Below are 21,795 nucleotides of genomic sequence, written 5' to 3'. Positions count from 1 at the left end.
AATTACTGCATGACTTCACACTTCTGATTTGATTTTATCATCTTCAGCTCTGCAAGAATTTCACTACTGAAATGTTCTCATACCCTTAGTAACAGGTAAATAAAGTCTTGAATAAGAAAATCCTAATTTGTAATACCAGGTCTTCATGGCCGAGTATTAGCCAAAATGGTTTCCCCAAATCAGCACATGATGCATACTACAATTTGGTGGTTTTGATATGGCATATGTGAACAAGCAGTGCCTAAAAATGTGTCAATTATCTAAGAATTATATTGCTATTATATTGTTTGCCCTTGAGTCTAAGCTAATCAGTGTCAGAAGAGTAACTTGCATTTAGATCTGTGTATCAGGGACCCTCTGCTACTTTTGGGGCAAGGCTATGCATACCAAAGGGAGGTAGGAGGCAAAACTAGATTTTCAGTTAAAACAAAATAGGTACAATGAGCATCAACAGATTTCCAGGAACAAGGCATAATCCTCTAAAGGAAACTGAAAACAAATTGTTGAACTGATAGTTGTGACATTTAGCATATTAAGTTCTAATAATCTTGATAACAGAGCAAGAAAAAAACATTACTACGGTGGTAGCCTTTAAGGCTCTTGGGAGTAACTGGGGGAAACACAAAAATTATTATTTTTGTTGGTACAGGCTTTTTTTCTAAAATAGAACAGAGGGAGATCTGAATGTGATGTAATGAAGAAGAGTTGAGACACCAGTAAACTGTGTGATAAGTAATTAGTTAACTACAGACTGGTTTTCTAAAAGGCTTTCAAAATAGTCTTGTAATTACTATCCCTGGACAACTATGAAATGGCACAAGATGAAAGATTTTCCTAGGTGTTAATTACTTCTTACAACACAGAAAACAAGGGACAGAAATAAGAAGTCAGTCTTCACAACCACATCAGCCAGTGGTTCCATGGTGATTGGCTCTGAAAATTGTGTGATTCAATACTTTCAGGAGAATGGGATGATATGATATGATATGATATGATAGATATATGATGTTATGTTACGTTTATATTATATTTATATAATAAAAAAGACCACATTCAAATCAATGAATTTCAATCATTCAATCATTCAAATCAATCACATTTCAATCACTGAAAAAGGAGCCCTAGGTCTGTATCAAGTACTGAGCTATAAATTATTTACTAGTATTAAGCACAGAAATTTCTTAAGTCATTTAAAAGAATTGTGTAAGCATACTAATTTAATGATTAAAGGTAAACACTGTTACAATTTCCCAGAGAAAACATGACAATAAAGATGTGTTTGGTTTATTCCAACATAACTCATGATGTGCCTATGTCTTATATGCTGTCAAGAGATCTTGTCCTTACCTCCACCTCAAAACATCCATTTCAGTAAGCAGCAGGACTAAAATAAAATACTATTAGTTCTTCACAAAACTCAATTCTAAATTGTTGAAACAACAGTTACATAATGTTTTGGAAGACAAATGTGTTAAAAGAAAGCAGAACAGACAGGATATGCCCAGCAAGGGCAAAGTCACATGAGGGCTTTGACAGAACTTCCATGTGGGTCGTTAAACTGATGAAAGCTGTGTCACACACTGAGCCTTTGTCTTGATCAGAATGGGAAAAATTCAAAGCCATTTCCTTTCACTGCAGGTGACTGGCAGGTGCCAACAAGCCAACATGAAAACACTAGATTTTATCTGTCTCTGAAGTCTCTGAATACTATCTTGAGGTTTTTTCCCCCATCTCCATAGCTAAGAGTGAACCTCTAACTTGCAATTTTTGCAAAGCATAAAGATGCTACACAAACTGGAAAAAAAAAGAAATCAAAAAGTAGTTTGAGCAGTAGATGGAAAAGTCATTGCATCAAGAGAAATAAGGAAGGCAAATCTGAACAATTCACTAACCCCAATTTGCCCAAGAAGTTACTATGTATTTTGCAGCTGACTTTGAATGACTTCAACTGTCCAGATTGACATTTTAATCATTTCTAATTGTCCAAAGTAATTTGAAACATGAGCCTGATAAAAACCCAAAACCTGCTGTCCTTGGCCTCTCTTGCAGGGCTTAATTCCAGGGAGGCCTTAGCTTTCCTAGTTGCCTCCCAAATCCACCTACTATGATGAAACTCACATTCAAAAAGGAACACACAGGAGGAACTGGAAAACAAAATCCACTGCCTACCCATGAAATGGGCACTAAAATCAGGACCTATGAGGCACCACTGACATTTAGAATTAATCCAGAAAAAGGCTTAAAGGACTCTTCCATTGCCCAGCAGCAGAAACAATCAGGAACAAGGTGGATTTTCCATGGCAACAAAATCAACAAATTTTTTGTGACTCGTGCTTACACGCACGTATGAACACGAGGCATAGAGCCCAAAGAGTGGTGATCAGTGGTGCAGAGTCCAGCTGGAGACCTGTGACTGGTGGAGTCCTCCGGGGATCAGTGCTGAGGCCAGTCCTGTTCAACATCTCTATCAATGACCTTGATGACAGGAGAGTGTCTTCTCAGCAGGTTTGCTGATGACACAAAACTGGAAGGACTGGCTGATTCACCTGAAGTCTGTGCGACCATTCAGCAGGATTTGGACAGACTGGAGAGCTGAGCTTGGCCAAGAGGAATCTAATGAGTTTCAACAAGAACAAGTGCAGAGTCCTGAACATGGAAAGGAATAACAAAATGCACCAGTAGAGGTTAGGAGGTCATCTGCTAGAAAGTGGCCCCATGTAGAAGGACCTTGGAGTCCTGGTGGACAAGTTATCCATGGAACAGCAATGTGCCCCTGTGGCCAAGCAGGCCAATGGTATCCTGGGCTGCATTCAGAGTGTGTCCAGCAAATTGAGGAAGATTCTTCTCCCCATCTACTCTGCCCTAGTGAGATCTTACCCAGAGTACTGCATCCAGTTCTGGGCTCCCCTGTTCAAGAGAGACAGGGATTTACTTGAGAGAGTGCAACAGAGGGCTATGAGAATGATTTAGGAACTGGAACACCTGCCTTATGAAAGCAGGCTGAGAGACCTGGGGTTTTTTAGTCTGGAGATGAGAAGACCGAGAGGGGATCTAATTAATGTGTATAAATATGAGGGCTGGGCATCAAGAAGGAAGGGACAACTTCTTCTCACTTGTGCCCTGTGACAGGATGAGGGGCAATGGAACCAAATTAGACCACAAGAAGTTCCATATCAACATGAGGAAGAACTTTTTTACAGGGTTACAAGCTCCCCAGAGAGGCTGTGGAGTTTCCTTCTCTGGAGACTTTCAGGTTTCATCTGGATGCATTTCTGATCTCCCCTAGTTATGGTCCTGCTCTGGCAGGGGGATTGGACTCAATGATCTTTCAACCCCTGACATTCTGTGATTCTGTAACTGGAATCGAAATATAACTGTAAGTTGTGCAAGATTTTAAGTAAAACCTGGATGTGGAATTCAAGGGAAGTACACACATGTTCCAGCAGTGCACTGACCTCTGCTGAGTCTGGCCAAGGAACAAAAATTCAGGCAACTGCTAAATATAGCTATAACAGTAGAGAGCTCTGATGATCAAAGGCCATCTGCCATAAGAGAGTACTTTCAGTTAGAGAGAAACATTTTCACATTACATTTTACACAGCATGAACTTACTGTATGTTTTTTATGATCTTTAAAAAAAAAGATATTTTTTTTTTACAAACAGTCTAGTTTTGTTTTCCTTTCCCTTAGGGGTTAACAAAAAAGCAAATTTAGTTAATAGAAACACTCTCACCAAAGTCCAATCTGGTTTCATATAATACCCATCTATTCAATTACAACAGTCATGGGTAAAATCCAGCTACCATAAACTGAGTGATTAAAAATTAAGAGATGAGAGAGTTTTATCCACAGTAATTCAATCATACACACAAATGCACTAACTTGCAATCAGTCCTCAATTGCAGTGATGCATTACTTGAAGTGAGCAGCCTTAATGGCATTATTCATGCCTTTGATGAGTTCACAGTACTTTGTTATAATACCACAATAGCAAAGTTACTGCCAATATCTGAAGTAGTAAAGTTTGGGATGTTTCAACAGTCCTCTCTACCCCTATAGCATACCAATGTATTTGCTAGCAGTTATAGGTAGGAAATAAGCAACTTCTTCAGTGATGTTCCTTAAAACCTACTGGGTGGCCCCTACGCAATCTGATCTTCAACGAAATAAAGATTTCACTCATCAGACTTGGTCCTGTAAGACAAGGCCTAAGAGAAGGATCTAACTCCAGAGGCAAAAGGCAAAACCCTCAAGACACCAAAATAACACACTCATCTGGCAAGTTCAAGTGACATGCAACACTTCCTAAGGGGCTTAAGCATAAATGTGTATTTTGTCAACAAAGAAGAAGGTAAAGTAAAGTAAAGTAAAAGTAAAAAAAGTAAAGTAAAGTAAAGCCTAAGAAGTTCTGCCTGGAGAAGTACCTGAAATGCAATAACCTTCCTTAATGCAGGCTCAGTGTAGGTGTTCAGAAAGATGGAAGCCACCATACATTCCTAAAACACTGACTAAAACCACAGACAAAAACATGTCTGAAAAAAATGCAGAGATGTCATCCACTGTTTCAATTTGCAAGTTGTTCCACTAAATTAGCAGACCAAACAGTAAAGCTTTAGAGCCTTATTCACAATGTACTAGAACACTGCAGATGCTTACTGTATCTAAATGAGAATGGGAGTGTGGGGAGAAGGGAAATTCTAGAAGTTTTAGAAGATGAACTTCAAAATAAAAAAATCAGAAGATGTTGGTTGGGAGGGTAAAGAAACAGGAAATTTTAAGTGGAAAATACCTAAATTATAAGTAGCACCTTTACAAAGAGATCTTGCCATGTGTAGGCTCACACCTGTAGAATTTTTTTTACATTTAAAAGTCCCAGATGATAAGCAAAGCAGGTATCAGAAGGAAAAATTCAATAAATAGGTCACTGGTTGCCATATTCATTGTCAAGGTTAGTATCACAATTCAACAACACTGATGTCATCAGGATATGCAGTAAGTAGTTCTGCAATTTAAAGAGTTTGCAGAAGATAAAAACTCTAGGCATGATGTATTCACTATTAATGTTGCAAAAAGCATGAAAATACAGTCTGTTTCCAGACACTGGTTTACTGCAGTGAAGGACAGGTGATGCCAGTAAGAATCAGAACCTTGGCAGGAAGGCATGGCATACTGAAAATCTATCATGTCTTTTCTCCACTCTCCTTCCAGTTGTCTCCTATTCAGAATTTGTCACTCAATTTAAACCACTGGGCAAACAGTTCTTTTTGCAATCCAAACCTTCTGGGAATTAACATGGGAAAAGTAACATCAGTTCTCACATAGAAGAATATCAGCATGTCTCAGTCACTCCAGATAAAAGTAAGCACAAGTCAATCTAAGAACTTGCAAATGAACACACATCAGAAATGAGCACTGTGAACAGGTTGTTTTCCCTTATATTAACTTGTTTATTGTAGAATGTTTCTCTTCTGCATGACCAACTTATGGAACTCTTATTTAACAATTCCTGAAATTAGTAAATAACTGATAGTAGAAAAAAATAATGAATCATTCCATGTTTCTTCTACACCTCTTTCCCTCTCACTCCTCAGCCCACCAGCAGAAGAGTGCCTGAAGCTGGAGCAGTGACTGCAGTTTTTGTTTGAATAACAATGTCAGTGCTCATCTGTGCAGATCAGCGTGGGGGGCATCAGACAGATCCTAAAAGACCCACAACCTCTGCTTAGCAGACAGAATGCACAGAGATGGACAGGATGAATTATATTAATTACCTCTGGTGCTCAGCATATTTCTCTCTCAAAATGTCATCCATTAATGTAAATTAAATCCTAAGCTATTTTTACTTTGAAGTTTGCTCCTTCTGTTTGAAACAAGGAAAAAGATTTTTTTACTAAAATATCCCAAATTTTTCTCTTCTCTTCAAATGTAACAAGTATATCAACCCTACCTCACACCTTAGCCTGATTCAGCTTCAGACCTGTAAAGACAAGTATAAATTATTGCCTCACATTATCTGAGCTCTCAATATAAAAGAAAAAGAGCTGCACTGTGTAGACTACTGCACAGTCCCAGATAAGTGAATCTGATGATATTACAAGGACAGGCATCATAAAGAAAGTTATTTTAAAGAATACTTTTACACAGAATGCAATACTGGATAATGAAGAACAATGGAGCAACAGCAGAATAACTACCATAAGGCAGGGATAAGGAAGGAAGTGTGATATTAATAGAATATTATGAAAACTAGAGACAGTTGCATGTGATTATATGTTAAGGATGTGAAAAGTCAGAGGAACTACAAGGATAGCATGGTTGTTGTTTCTTTAAATATGACTGATAAAGTATAAAGTAGAGCAAAGATCTGATTTTACTGTACGAGAGTGAAAAATGCTGGGAATCTGCTACAGATCCAAAAAACCATCAAATCAGACTTCAAAAGTTATCAGAAACTTAGCTACCAGGCAGCAACAAATCAGACTGAAAGATTAAAGGGAGAATTCAGAAAATTTTATGGTAGTCTAATCTCTTTTTCGGTATTCAGGAGAGAAAAACTGAATCATCCAGAACAAGTGAAGCTTGTTCTTTAAGGTAGAGAGCATATATCTTGTCCAGTGAGTATTGAAGAAAAAAGTAAAGGGAGATTAAATTAGGTTTAAGAAATGCATTCTGCTGTAGATGGAAGAAAAAAAGCTTATCCAATTTTGTAAAAAAACAATAAGAAAATCATCTATTTAAGAACTGCTTTTGTTCAGATCAGAGTTTACAGTTCACAACAAATACTGGCTTGATTTTAATGGAGAGAACTATATGGGTAAGGCTATGACTTGATTAAATTAAGTTCTCTTAAGATTAAACTCTGGTAAATCAGCTGTACTCATGAGTTTAGGGCAATAAGAAAGAAAGAACTGTTCCTAACTTAAATCAACAACTTCAGCAACCAATCAGAAACCAGGAATTGGCAGAAAGCCCATAAGGAACAAACAAAACCCTAAAAACTAGCACTTAAAACCAAAACAGCTTAGAAAAGAAAATTACCAAACAGAAACTGAGCTGCTGGGAAATTCAGTCAACAGTGAGTCTAACTATCCAAGGAGTTTCTGCCAGAGACCTCTTCTAAAAGTTTAAAATGATTCTGTTCTAGTACTACACAGAAGTAATAAAGCACTGTTTCTTTGGCTCCCCACAGTGCTTCAGTGACACTACTCTGAAACCCAAGAAAGAGAAATATAATTACATGGTCATTTCAGATCTTCCAAAATTACATTTCAGTAAAAACAAGTGACTACATTCTTAAGTTTAACAGGCTACATTTTCTGAAATAAATTCTTGAAATACAATATATGGTCAGACTATTTTGAAATATGTTGTCATGTAAATAACGAAGTTTTTGCTTTCCATCTACTTAAATGTTTAATGTATTGAAATAACTGAAAGAAAAAAAGAATATCTATTACAAAATTTAAATATTTACATTGCAGTTATTTTTGTATCAAGTAATGGTGTGCTCCTGTTGCTCAGTTTAGTAAATAGCTTAAAATAACTTTAAGTGAATATTTTTTTTAATAACAGTTATAAATTAAATACTTACAGAGAGCCTTTTCTATTATAAGGAAAGGTATGCTTTCTGAGTTTTAAATTATAACCTTCACCATACCTCAACTAAGGCTTTACCACAGGGCATCCATCCATGAAGTCCTAGCTGCAGTCAGCATCATCAGCTTAGAAAAGCCATGCAAGAAATGAGAGAGGGCAAATATTGTTATTTGTGAGTGTATTTGTGTATATTGCCAGAACGCTGTTACAGATGAACACAGTTGTACAAATACTAACAGTATTTGTAATTCATTTTAGGAGCATGGTATTTTAGATTTTCCAAAAGCACAGAGCTCCCCATTCTATTTCTCAAAGAATGTGTGTACAACTGAAATGTTAGACATGAAAAGATATTTTATTAAAAAAATCTATGTAATTTAGTAATTTTGTAAGAGGTATTTTATTGCAAGTTTTCCATAACTGTGAAATTATATGTAAATATATCAATTTCTTTCAAGTTACAAATACCTTATTTTGATTTTTTCCTATTTACACACATTCCTGAAATCTTTTGAAAATACATTTATATGAATCTACTCTTAGTTGCTCTCAGATCAACTGCAATCTTCTTTCAGTGATGTAACTGAGAGAAAGGATTTATCAAGTAGACTTCTTGTGTATTTTATTGCAGTAAATGTGTACTACTTACATGTTGCATTGTTCAAGCTTTGCTGTGCATTAATAGTTAAGACCAAAGGAAAAATAAAAGATTTGAATCACATATAAATGAACAAGTTTAAAATTGGATTTCTGTTGTTCTGCTCTGTGTGAGATGCTTCAGAAGATAAACTTCAGAGTTGTCTTTTATTCTTTGATTCTGTTCTCCCTTTTTCCTGTGTTGTACATACTAATAAAGTTCATCTGATCCTGTTTCCTAATCAACAGTTAGAGCCTCTTCCAACTATAGAAACCACAACAGCAGCAGGGGTTCAGATCTAAAACCATGTCAGGAAAGAAGGAAGGCTGTAGATTTGCTCCCTCTGTGTTATCAGTAAGTAACATACTTAGAACTGTGCTTTTGGAAAAAATATGTAAGGTAAGTTTTTCTTCCTGTTATTTTTTCCTACTAGTATTAAACTGGGGAAGCTTTACCAAAATTGAGTAAAAGCTACGAACAGAAGTAGCAAAAAATGTGGTTGCTTAGTTCTTGCTTTTGTTGAGGCTATAAGACCACTTGCACCCAGGCAAACTGCTGTCTTCAATAGCTTTACAATACCATCCTATCTTTTTAATTCCATGAATTAAAAGTAATTTCTGATGGCATAGGTTTACATTAAAAGGCAAATTCTGTTCTAACACTGTTAACTCACAGGGTTCCCATTATACTTGGGAAGACAACTTACTCGTTGTAGATTCCAAGGGAAGGATTAAGACACTGGAAACAGATTTTCAGAGTATCCCTCACACACTCCACATTTGGAATGTGCTCTTTTCAACTCCATTCAGAGGGAGACCCTGGATCTCCTGTGGGAGTCTGTACATAATAATGGAACAAGCAAAGTGAACTCCCTCTTTCCCTCTTGCCAGCAGTAACTGAGTTGTGCCAATTGCTCAGTTAAAAAATTACTCCCTTTTGCCTACTTCAGAAAGACTGAAAGATTTATAGTCCTATCATAGAATTTTAGCAGCCTCAGGAGCCTTTACCTATTTAAAACACTTCAGTCCAATTTCTGTAATGGGCTGAATCGTGGGTCACCTCTGTAAACTCTACTATATTTTTCTGTTCAAAGTACTAAAAACAACATCTTCTCCAGATTCTACTGCAGATGGATCTGCAGATGTCCACATTTACCACTATCAATTTAACGATGGAAATTCACAGAGGAGTTAAACAAGCCCTTAACTGAAGCAAACAGCTAAGTTATTCCACTCACTATCTCTCCACTAGGTAAGTGGTAAGTAAAAGAATCTTTGGTAGAGAAAGAACAAACTGGACATCTGAGAAAACCATCTCAAAGCCTGATGACTTATTACCCTAACTCAGACCACATTTACCTTTGAAAAAGATTAATTCCATTTGAAGTGTTGATAAGATTACAAAAATAAAAATGCACTTCAGACAAACTATTTTAAGGAGGTATTTGTAAGGGCAGAATGTTGAGTCCTCATTACACTCAGAATACAACAGGAAAGGGTTTATGTTATTTGCATGAAGTATATGAGAAAGAGGAGGATGTATTCATAAATGAGAAGAGATAAGAAAAGAGGTGAACATGAAAATGTTGAACATAGTGATATTATAAATGTGAGAACAAACCTCAGAAAGTATGGAAAGCTGATGAGACAGTTCATTAGATGAAATAATTATAGTCTGGGCAAGGACACTGAGAAGAGGACAGAAAAGCAGCTCAGGGGTCTGTCATTCAACTTTTCAACAAGAAAATAGATAGGAAGCATCTCAGGTCCTGAAAAGTTTGTAAGTATAGACACTTGTGATGAGTTTTTTACCTATCTAGTCACTGTAGAAGTTGACATTGAACTAAAAGGTTTAACTGTCCTCTTACTGTTTTTCTAATATGTAATAATTTAAAAAAAACTTCACAATTGCAATTAGCATGTCACTGCAATTACATATCATCACAGAGAATGGAAAACGCACACACAAAGGAAGGAAATACTGAAATCTGAGATTTTCAGAATATATCCAAAGGCTTTATCTGTAGGAGTTTGAATAAATGGTACTAAAGTAACGTAGGAAAATCAACATTTGAAACCGAACACCATGAACTATGTTTCCAGCTTCACTGTATCAGGAAAGAGACACTAAAGAGTCATTTTATGACAGCAGACTTGAGGATAAACTTTACCAACATAAACAAAATTACAAACATATCAAAACTACTTTTTTGGAAATTGATGCATAAAATTCAATAGCACATTTCATTTTACTTATATGAATCTAAAAATTTCATATGAGCATGATAAATTTAAGTGTAATGTCAGAGATTTATAAAGATTAATACTCACATTCCTCCTTGCATCAATTAATTATCCAAAAATGATGAGCTGAGGCTGCTTGTCTGTTCTTAGGATATATAACAAATCTATGAACAATGGCATCATCATTTATAATGTTTCATATTTGCAATGACTTTGTATAGTTCATTACAGTTTGCTTTCCTTTATAAGGAGCAGACCATAATTTAAACCAGCCATATGCAATCACTTGTAGAGACCTTATTTAATCTTTTCTTGTCTTCTGTAATTCTAGTTTTCCAAATAAGGAATAAAATACAAGTGGGGCAATTAAAAAAAATCATTAGGACAGATAAATCTGAAAAGGAGAGAAAAATACACTTCAATAAGTGTATTACCATTTCAAAAAAACCAACCCAACCAACAAAAAACAGCAACAAAAAGTCCCAACTTTTCAAACACTCATAATTCACACTTTTTAATCTGCCATTGAATTCTCCTTCCCCCAGTAATACATCAGAGGAGCACATGTACCACCAACAGAAGAAACACCATTTTCCTGTATTCATGTTTTGTTTCAACAGCTCCACAAGTGGCTTTGTCCTGGTTTTTGCTGAGATAGAGCTAATTCTGTCTACTCAGCAGATATAAAGTAGAACACTTGAAGTTAAGCACATTAAATAAATATGTGCCAAATGGTTCTACCAAAGCTTCCAGAAAATGATCCACACATTATATGAATATGGAGCTCTTTTTGGACATCAGAATATGTAGGTCTACAAATCACTACAACGTAATTACAGTTTCTGCTTTTACTTACTGTGAAATAACATCAATTATTCAGCTGTGCTCACCCAAAGAACATAATACATCAAAAAGACTGGAGTCTACTCTTTAGAAGAGTAGCAGCCCAATGATAGTGTTTGTCACTCCCCATTATCATTGGAAAGTCTATCTATTCCTCAAGATAAGCAAATTTTGGAGAAGTATCTGAAATGTGCCACTTAAATGAATCACATCTGTGCTGTTGAAAAGAAACATTTAGTTCAATGAATCTGAAAGAGAAATTTAAAACTCAGGAGATTTCATAACAGGTTAAAGAGCTTCATGTGTTCAATTCATTAGCAATTGATGTTTCATCACTTTATTAGCAGGTCTAGTAATACCTGCAGAAATTTCAGTTTCAGTCAAACACGAAAGATTTGCAGTCTCCCAGACTCTGTAAGCAATAGGAAGGTTCATAATCAGCTTCCTAAGGCTAACTTACACAGGGGAAAGAAAGAATCCTATGTTTTTCAGATCAAAGAATAACCAGCTCACACTACTCAGAGTAAATTCATCTATGTTCACACATAACACTCAGACTTGCTGGGTGTAACAGCTGCTCACTGTAAAGGAAACATCCACGCTCTGAGGAAAAGCCTGTATCCAGCATCAGCAGACCCAGAAAGGAACTCTGCTTACAGTTTTTCAATTGTAATATTCCCATCCCAATCACAAGGAAAAAAGACCTCTCAGTTATGGGGAATTCAGTCTAGCAGTAAAGGTGGTATTTTTTTAAGATAAATAAGCTTTAAGCAAAGAATATTCAAGCTAAGTTCCCTTTTAGACGTGAGTCCACCATAGTTCTCATACAATGGTTTGACTACTGACATCTACAGAACTATTCATGTTCTGTGTTGTTGCCTAAACCAATAACCCCATGAATTAACATGAATTAAGCCCAATGCATTAGGCCGAGTTAAAATAGAGAAGCACAGTTCCACTGTCCATAAAGGAACACGAAATGTAAACCACATTTTATGTAGATGAAACAGGTTTTTCCTTCCTGTCCATGTTACATTAACTTAAAATGTCAAAAAAATAGTCACAAAACAGAGTTGGGATCTTTCAACTGCAAGTAAAACAACTGTTTTCTGCTTAAATACTGAAGATGCCCTCTGCTCCACTAAATACTGTTTGCTTCTCATTAAAGGTCTCTTTTTAAGTACATTTCATTCTACAAGTATTTAAAATTCTGAAATTTTCTGTATTCCACACTAAGTACAACACAGGGTATCTCCTGTGTTATGGATGTGCACACTGATATGAGCTTCCTTTTCTAGAAGAATACTTCCCACAACTGCAGAGAGTATTTCAAAGCTCAAGAGCTAAATGAACCTACAAGGACAGATAGATTTACCCACTGTAACAGAACCATTCTGCTTCATGCACCTAGTTTAGTCAAGTAACTTCTACCTACCTCTGCCTCCTGCAGATTAGAAAAATCTACTGTGCAGGGACATTTTAAAGAAAAGCAATAGCTTCACAAAATCTTCCACAATCTAATACTCTACTGGTTTCCTGTTGAAACGCCATGTTTGCAAAGCACTGAAAAGAATAATGAGATTCTAAAAATTATCATACCTGATACAGCAAGAAAATCATCAATACTTGTTATGTCATCGACAGCTTCAGTAAGAACATGGATGTGATTCTCCCATGTACTCCTATACATTTCCATGTTGTTTTTCACAACTTGACTTTTTGGTCTCGCAGCAAGAGCTAAAGCAGCATTAATAACCTGTATCAAAAATAAACACAAAACCCAACTTCTAAATAATTATGTCTTCAGAAATAGAATTTTCTGTTTGCCATTAAAAAAATAATGCAGAGCAACACTTCTGTTCTCTACACGAAAGTATTGCTCAGCTTTTCTTTCTGTTCTCAGTAAGAATATCAGGTGGATGCTGATCAGGCTAACTTCCATTTTTGATTCATAAATGAAGAAGCTCATGGAATAGGACAGTAAAAATTACAACAGTGCATTTTTAGTTGGAGAATTCATATTACTGCAGTTTGCAAAACAGTAATACAAGGAAATTTTTATTTACACTTAAGGCACACACGACTTGGTACAGCATACATCACAGCTTTGAGCTTAAACTCTTTAACGATTGTTACCACAGACCTTATTATGGAGTATCTTCACTGAAAGATGTACTATCAGCCTCCATAATTTAAAAGCTGAAAGCTTTGCAAGGTTTATTGCTGAACACGGGTTTCCCCATGCTTCTTAAACAGCCTTTAGATATAGCCCCTTCATTATATGTTACATAATTTTATTTTATCCATACTCTGGATCTAAAACATCTTCAAACAAAGGATACTTATCAGCTGTATCATCTGGCGGCAGATCTGTCTTGATGGTGTATGATCCTGCCCCTAAAAGTAGGCAAACCATTTATGTGTCCTGTGAAAAATGTAATCCCAATTCCTAGGGTTTTTTTCCAATACAATTTCCAGGAAACATACACGGTTAAAATCCTGAATGTGCAGAAGTTGCCTCATATTTTATTTTGTAAATAACATTCTCTCCTTCAATAAAACATGGAAGAAAATCACAGTAACTTCCAGGGATATCAATGAAGAAGCTCTAACTAATGAATGTTGAGTGTAACTTGGAGCACTGCTAAAATTCCATATTGTTTCTAACACCTTCAAAATGGCAACAGCACAGAAATGCTGACACAGATTAAAAGATGATCATTTATCCCTTGTCACAACGTAGATATTAAAAATGAGACAGCAGGGACTCTGAAACCCTATTGAAAGACATAAACAAATGTGTCTGTCTCCTAAGCATAATCAAACCAGTGTAATAAACCCTCTGCCAACATTTCCACAAGCACTATTCATTTACACCAATTTGTTATATGTTGTATATATGTTGTTATAGCCAATTGCTTCTGACTTCTCAAATAAGTCAACAGACTATTGAAGCTGGAGAAGATTTAAATTTCAATTCACATGCATTGCTCCTACTGAAGGCTCTGGGGTATTTTTAGAAAAAAAAAACTTAAAGCAGGGTATTCAAGAGCTTATTAAGGTTCATTTTTATAAATATATGTGTTAATAATTTTCCTGTTATATTACTACCTTTAACACTAAACATACAATTTGAATAGATACTTCAAGGTAGCTAATACCAGTAATACAAACTACTTCCTTTGCTTATTAGAAAAAAATGTTTTAGTATTCACAGGATCGGTTTTCCAAGTCAGGAGTGCAAAATTTCACCTCAATAATTCTTATGTCACACTGGTGTTATTTCCATTTACCACACTAGCAGAACAGTTTAGATTTTAAAATGTGTCCATTAAGACTGAAATACTACACAGATTCTAAATTTTCTGTTTATATCTCAAATAAGATACTAGCTAAAATCAAACCTTTTGGGTTTTTTTGTTTTTGTTGAACACAATAGTCTTTTCCTTCTTGTGTTTTCATCTTTACTTCGTTATTTTTGGCAAAGCAAATCCCCTGGAAAATTTACCAATGGGACTATGTAAAAAGCTGTTTCAGAATCAGAAGAGCCATAAAATTTTGACTTTGCAACAGGCAGTGAAGAGGCAAACTGCTTGTGAAGATCACGAGAACTGGTACACAGTGTAGCCAATGGCTGAATTTAGAAATCCAGAAGACTCCAGAGATCTCTGGAAATAAAGTACAGAAACCTTCACTAAATATAAAAACTACAGCACAGGCAGGCAGGCATCCTCATCTACCAGTGCACAGATTGCAGTCACGCACAGACTGATGGACACTAAGGCTACACAAGATCCATAAACAATTTAAGTCTGTCAGCCTAAATAACACAAATGGTGGAGTTTACCAGAAAGTTTACAGCAAGAGCTTAAATCAGCCACAGTCTGGACAAGGGCAGCTAACTCTAATACCTCATATGGCTCCCAGGGCAAACTTTTCTAATGTTCAGTATCCTATTAAGAAAATGCTTGATTCCACTTTTAATAGGTGTGGCATACAAAAGTGTGACAGTATCTACTTTCCACAAGACAAAGCAGACTGATATTAATGAAATTAAATTTAGCAGCCAGGGCTGCTAAAGCTTGGCTAAGCACTGGTATACTATGAAATTTGTTCTATCTGGAATTGCCCCAACAGTAAAGATTCATTAAATTAGGAGCAGTGACCATGAAAGGCTCCTTTCATGGAAATAAGTAGTTCCCAATCTGTCCTCACTGGAGTCTTTGTAGGATATTTCCAGCATGACTGAAAAAGCAAGCATCCATAATTCTGGTTTTTGTGTTGTAGAAGTCTCTGACTCAACAAGAACGAACACAGCAAGCAAGAGGCAACTGTCACTTTTGCTCATCCAAACAGAGCTACACAATGATGTTCATTAACATCAGTCTCATGTTCTTTTTAAGAATCACATTATCCCATTTTTATTTTTTTCACTTGATTTTAGAAAAATCAAACTTTGCTTTAAGTTGTTTTTTTATTAAGAAATTATATGATGTGTGTGTTTTAAAATCCTAAAATATTTGAACATCATTAGCATTTTGATGTTCAGAACAAAATATAATTGGACATAAATTTTAAAAAGTGAAGCCACCAGTGACATGCGCATACAAAAAAAAAAAAAAAAAAAAAAAGTAGTTTAGCTTCTCTACCTTACATCAAAATTTATCATTATGGTAAATTTATCATCTGAATTGACCTCAAGAAATAGTAACAACAGAACTACTCAGAAATCACTGTTTCTTCACCAATCCCTGATGTAAAGCAGGGTTCTAATTTGTTGCTGGCCAACCAAATGTAGCCTTACTCTTATTTTATTACAGCATGCTTAGGCCATTCTAATTCCATCCTTACCTACCATTACTTTTCCTCAAAATCTTGTCACAAAAGTTGCTGCCCTACAAATCTTACAGCTCAGGTAAATATTACCAGGAAGCTGTTATTTCTCTTTCTTTAAGGCTCAGGCATATTGGCAGGATCTAAGTTAGTATTTTCAAACATCTCCTCACATTTCTGAGCACAAGTTAGGTCAGGACAGCGTTTATTATTACTGCCTGTACTGCAGTAACATACATATGTCCTCATCAAGTACAGAATAAACCATACACTGCACACTTCACAGAATTTAACAATAACAATAGGGTTCCAGAAGTTGAGGAAAGCTTGAGCACAGAGCAAAATGGTGACAGTAAGATAAACCTACATATGTTCTACCAACTAGCTTCTGAACAGCTGAGGAAAGCTAAAATGACATTTCAGGCACACACAGTAGTTGGAGTTTTCAGGGAGCTACTCTGGTGCATAATGGGTTAAAATGAAGGGGGAGGGACCTTTACACAAACCAAGCAATCACCAAAACAAAAGAACAACCTCAGCACACTTGGACAGCACAGAGGTTGGCCTTACATTATGGGACAGTTAGATCTTCGTTTCAGAAATAACAAATTGGGCATCTATGGGGTACACAAGGGGGAGAACCAATAATGTTCAGTGAGATGGTGCCTTAAGGTAATGAGGAGCCAAACAGTTTAAAGTGAGGCATAAGGAGACAAGAGGAGAATAAGAAATACATAGCAGGGCTGGACTAATGTAACAAAAGAAAACTTTTATCACCGGTTTAATTAATTAAGGAAAGAAGACAAGGCAAAATCTGATATGGCAATGCCTTCTGCAGAAGAAAACTAGAAATTTCCTAGGAATAAATTATAAGGTTCTGGTGAATATTGAAAACTGTTAGCCTCTCTAACCAAATAAAGAAAAAGTTTTCATTAATCTCTTGGGTTTTGTTTGGTGATTATCTTTTTTTGCAGTTGAGTAGGTCCTAGCCACCCAGCTTTAGATTCGTATACACTTCCAGCACATGAATTTCCAATAAAGTGGGCCAATTCATTAACCTGACACAGTAACAGCAGAGCCAAATTCATTCAAACATTACTCAAATATGCTTGAGAAATATACTTCCAAGAAAAGAATGCCAGTTCTTCCGTAGTGTAAGCTAATCCCATGAAGTTGAATGATCTGAAGCTGAAAGAGTAACCCCCAGGGTAACACAGTTTAGCAATTTATCCAAAACAGGAATATGTATAGCTTTGTTTGGAATAAATATTTTCCAACCTCTTTATTCATCTGGGTATTAGTAATACCTTAAAAGTGTACACATAATCAAAGTCTAAGTGGCATATGATTTTGGGTGATGAAGTACAGAGTATATTTAAGCCCTCTCTTAGTTGTAATTGAATTATCAGGCATCCATTTAATTTATCTCACTTTAGTCAACATCTGTAACCAACCTTTTGATCACCTGCACATTTCTATGCCACTGATATTCTTATACTACTATCCTCTGCAAGAGTTTCCTACAAAGGTGAAAGTGTCATTATCTTACTGCCCTTAGAAGTTATCCTACCAGAATTAGGATGCACACCCTGGTTTCTGTGTGCATCTTCTCCAATTACATGCAATGGCATCTCAAAAGCAGCTACCACATCAAAAACAACAACTTCAGAAATGTGTTTGTGAAATGAAAGTCTCTTTTATTTAGAACTCCATTCACATGTTTTTAAACAAGATCATAAGACTTTAAAGCAGCTTTCTAATTCTTGAAGGGATCCTACAAGAAAGCTGGGATAGGACTTCTTGCATCGTCATGTAGCATGAGGGCAAGAGACAATGGCTTAAAACTTGCAGAGGGGAGATTTAGATTAAATATCACGAGGAAATTCTTTACTATGAGGGTGGTGCACTGGTACAGCTTGCCCAGGGAGGTTGTGGCTGCCCTCTCCCTGGAAGTGTTCAAAGCCAGGTTGGATGGGGCTTTGAGCAACCCGGACTAGTGGGAGGTGTCCCTGCCCATGCAGGGGGCTTGGATCTTGATGATCTTTAAGGTCCCTTTCAGTTCTATGATTCCATGACTCGTGTCCCCATAAAAAGAGGCTTCTGACACTGAGTTTACGTCCCTGGTATTTTTGCACTGGGAAATGCAAAAAAGCATTGGGAAACCAAAAAAGCAGACTTGCAAGCAAATAAGTCCCACTGTAATAACAAAAAGGCTGGAGCATCGTTGCTTTGTTATCTGCCATAAAAAAACTTCAAAATAAAAAAGAGATGAAAACTCTCCAAAAATATAAAAGCTTTGAAAGCTATCTTATACACAAAATATCAATTATATAATTAAATAAAATTGAGATCTTGTTGCTAAAACAGCTCTGGAATAGACAAATTCTACCCAGATAATAAGTGCATTTCAAGAGCAAATACATTACTTGCTGTATTTATTAACAAAATCAACTTTAATTGTTCAGCGAATTTAAAAGGTGAAATCTACCCCCACTGAAAATGTCTAAAAGGAGATGCAAAATTAGGCAGGATTGTTTAATCATTACATCAGAAGGGACAGATCAGTGACAAATAAAGATTTCTCTTTCACAAGAAATTGCCTTCTAAAGACAGGAAAAGTTACATCACACTCCTCTCTGTCTCAACATCCTGAAAAACTTCTGTCTCATTAGCACAACCAAGTACTGACAGTTAAAGGGAATCAGGTGTACAGGTGGCACAATGGGATAAAAACACTATGAAAAGTTTAAAAATTATATTCAGAAAAGATTAAGACACTGGCCATTTCACACAGAGACTCAAAAATTTCAGCAAGAAATAATGATGCAACAATAAGAACACAGCAATCCCCCAAATATCTAAGAATGCAATGGTTAAAATACTTAGAACAAAATACGATCCAACATAAAATGGAAGAAATTTAATTTAAATAACATACTGTATGATTTGGTTTCTTCCTCCTTTTCAAAAATTTAAAGCAGGAAGAATAATTTAAAAAGGCAAAAGTACTGAAGGCACTTGGTTTAATAGTTATATACTTGACTAGGTTTCAAAAGTTAAATATGAATTTACATATTCTGAGATTATTGGGTAACTTTAAATAAGTGTTGAGAAAAGGTCACTGAACAAAGTTGGTAAATAGTAACCCACTGTTCAAATCTAGCAAAGGCCTTCTATTTGCAGCTATGGGGAAATTTAATTTCTGTACTGTTACAAGCTACTGGCTAAGAACCTTGTGAATAAGTTTTATGATATGAGCACAAAGGTAAAGCCACCCCTCATGAATGAAAAAAATTGTGAGGTAATAGTAAGCCAACAATACTATGAACATCATTGATCTGATACTTCAGGATGGAAATTAAATACAGTCCTGCATAGCTTCATCTCTGTATGTCTGGGCCGTTGTTGTCAGTGTTCTGGTTTGGGCCAGGATAAAGCTAATTTTCTGTCCTGTAATTTTGCTTTCAGCTAAGTCTTTTGTAAGCAGCTGCACTTGCTGAAATTAACAGCAAGTTTCTCAGTCTGTGTCTGCTTCTAGGACTGATAACACATAAAACGATGTTTATAGTTACAGTTAGAGAACAGTATGCAGAACCAAGGCCACTGCTCAGTTCTGGGGAACATCTTATGCTCCAGAAAGAGAAATGGAGTAAAGAGGTCACACTTGCAACCCTCCTTTAGGGAGGAGAGGAAAAGATAAATGACCAAAACTGACCAAACAGAGTATTCCATCCCATACGTCTCATACTCGGTATAAATTTGAGGGATCACAAGGGTCAAACCCCTTCACCCTTCTTTGCCTGTTCCTGTTTGCTTTGGCATCCTGGGGGGCTGGCATTCCTCTGCATGTCCTGATCCGTGCCAGCCTGAACCTGTGTGTTCCTGCCTCCAGCTCCCAACTGCTGCTGACCCCAGGAGTCCAGCCTGGACTTTCCCAGGGCTGCCCTGCAGCCTCCGTGGTGATGAGTTACTGAAGGGGAGGAGGGAGGAACCGGGTATTGTTTTACTGTATATTTGTGTATATACAATAATTTTTCTTTTTTTATTATTACTGTTTCATTAGAGTTGTGTAGTTTAGTTTCTAACCCATGTCTCTCTCCCTTATTCTCTCTCCTTTATCAGGAAGGGGGATTAATAGAGAGCATCTGTCACTTGGTTAATTGCTGGGCCAGTGTTAAACCATGCCACAGTGATAAGCAGAAATACGTTTTTATTACATTGGGATAAAGTTTTTGTACCTTACTGAAACAATTTGTGTAACTTCACTCAATAATATATCTCCCAACACAGTCTAGCTCTGCTCTGTGTCATGGTACACTCTTGAGAAAGAAAAACCCCCAAAACAAACAAAAAAGCCTGTGAAAAACCAACAAAAAACACTCTACCAAACCAAAACCAAACACACCAAACACACACAGCTATATGTTTTATACAGGGACTACATGCACCTATTTAAATGTATGTGGAAACCTTCTACAAGAAAGGCAAATATTTTTGAGATTGAGCAGAGACCCTAATACATACTTTTTTAAAAAAATACAGACGCTTGCTAGAAAAGTGTGAAACAACAAAATGAAATATTCAGTATTTACATCTGGTTAGACAGTTTCTTGTTTGTCGGGGATGGTGGGGGGGTGGGGTTTGGGGCAGAGGACAAAACAGACTTAACACATAAAGTCTGATTTGCAAATTCATCTGACAGCACCTCCCTTCCAGAGCTAATTCACTTGACCTGATAAATAAAGTAGACAGCAAATCCCAAAATATACTGAGGGGTTTTTGCAGGTCAGAATGCAGGTGATTGATTTTTATGAAATTAGTAATTTCACTTCTTATATACTCCCTAGTTTGCAAACTGAAACTGAAATAACCAAACCCTTCTGTTTCTGCCTTAATAAAGACAGTCTCTGCAAATGACCCAGGGGATATTTGGATATGATATTCAATGGTATAAGGAGCAGATTGCATAAATCCCCTAGTTTATTTCAAGAACTAGAAGTGCATTTTCAACCAAATGTAAAACAAACACCACTGTTCCTCAAAACGTACTTTTGTATTTGATATACATCCAGTATATGTTATGTCATTTAGCATCAAACAAATTATAACACTGGTCAATTACTTTAAACAATTTTAGCTACAGTTTCAATTTTCTAACTAAACAACTACTTTCTTTTGTTCACAGTTTGTGGGTAAGGGTGACTACTAGATGCTGTTCAGAAATCACAGCGAACTTGATGAAATTTTACCAAGCCTGGAGCAATTCCTTCTCAAATACAAATTTTAATTTCAAGAAAAGCAAAAGTTAAAATAGACTCCAGTTTATAATGTTTCAATTTTTATTTTACGCTCTGAACCATAGTGGAAGTTTCATCTTATCTTCAATTGTGCTACAACCAGAACTGGAGCTCTACTTATCTGCAGTTCAGTACGAACACATTGAGAACAGTAATCCACAACCATCCAAGAGATACAGGAATAAGCAAACTGGTGCTGTACTTGCTACTTGTGCTATTACTTCCAAGTTGCTCTTTCTGATACATTTCCTACTGACTTCTACTTTGGAATTTAGTCAAGTTGATAGTCAGATTGCCAAATGCACTTTACATTATCATTCCAAAATAAAACACAGAAAATCCACTT

General features: G+C 36.3%; 1 protein-coding gene across 4 annotated transcripts in view; it reads right to left on the bottom strand.

Annotated features, from left to right (window-relative positions):
- The window catches only part of CTNNA3 (catenin alpha 3), a 395,140-nt gene that overhangs the window by 93,390 nt on the left and 279,955 nt on the right, over nt 1-21,795 (bottom strand). For all 4 annotated transcript variants that reach the window (XM_071749099.1, XM_071749098.1, XM_071749100.1 and 1 more), the window contains one exon: nt 12,919-13,075. In XM_071749099.1, the coding sequence (XP_071605200.1) occupies nt 12,919-13,075 (157 nt within the window). The remainder of the gene's footprint in view (nt 1-12,918; nt 13,076-21,795) is intronic.

The sequence above is a fragment of the Heliangelus exortis genome, chromosome 7 (assembly GCF_036169615.1).
Source record: "Heliangelus exortis chromosome 7, bHelExo1.hap1, whole genome shotgun sequence".
NCBI classification, from domain to species: domain Eukaryota; kingdom Metazoa; phylum Chordata; class Aves; order Apodiformes; family Trochilidae; genus Heliangelus; species Heliangelus exortis.
Note: the sequence above shows the minus strand (reverse complement) of the source record. Positions and strands in the feature narration are given on the sequence as shown.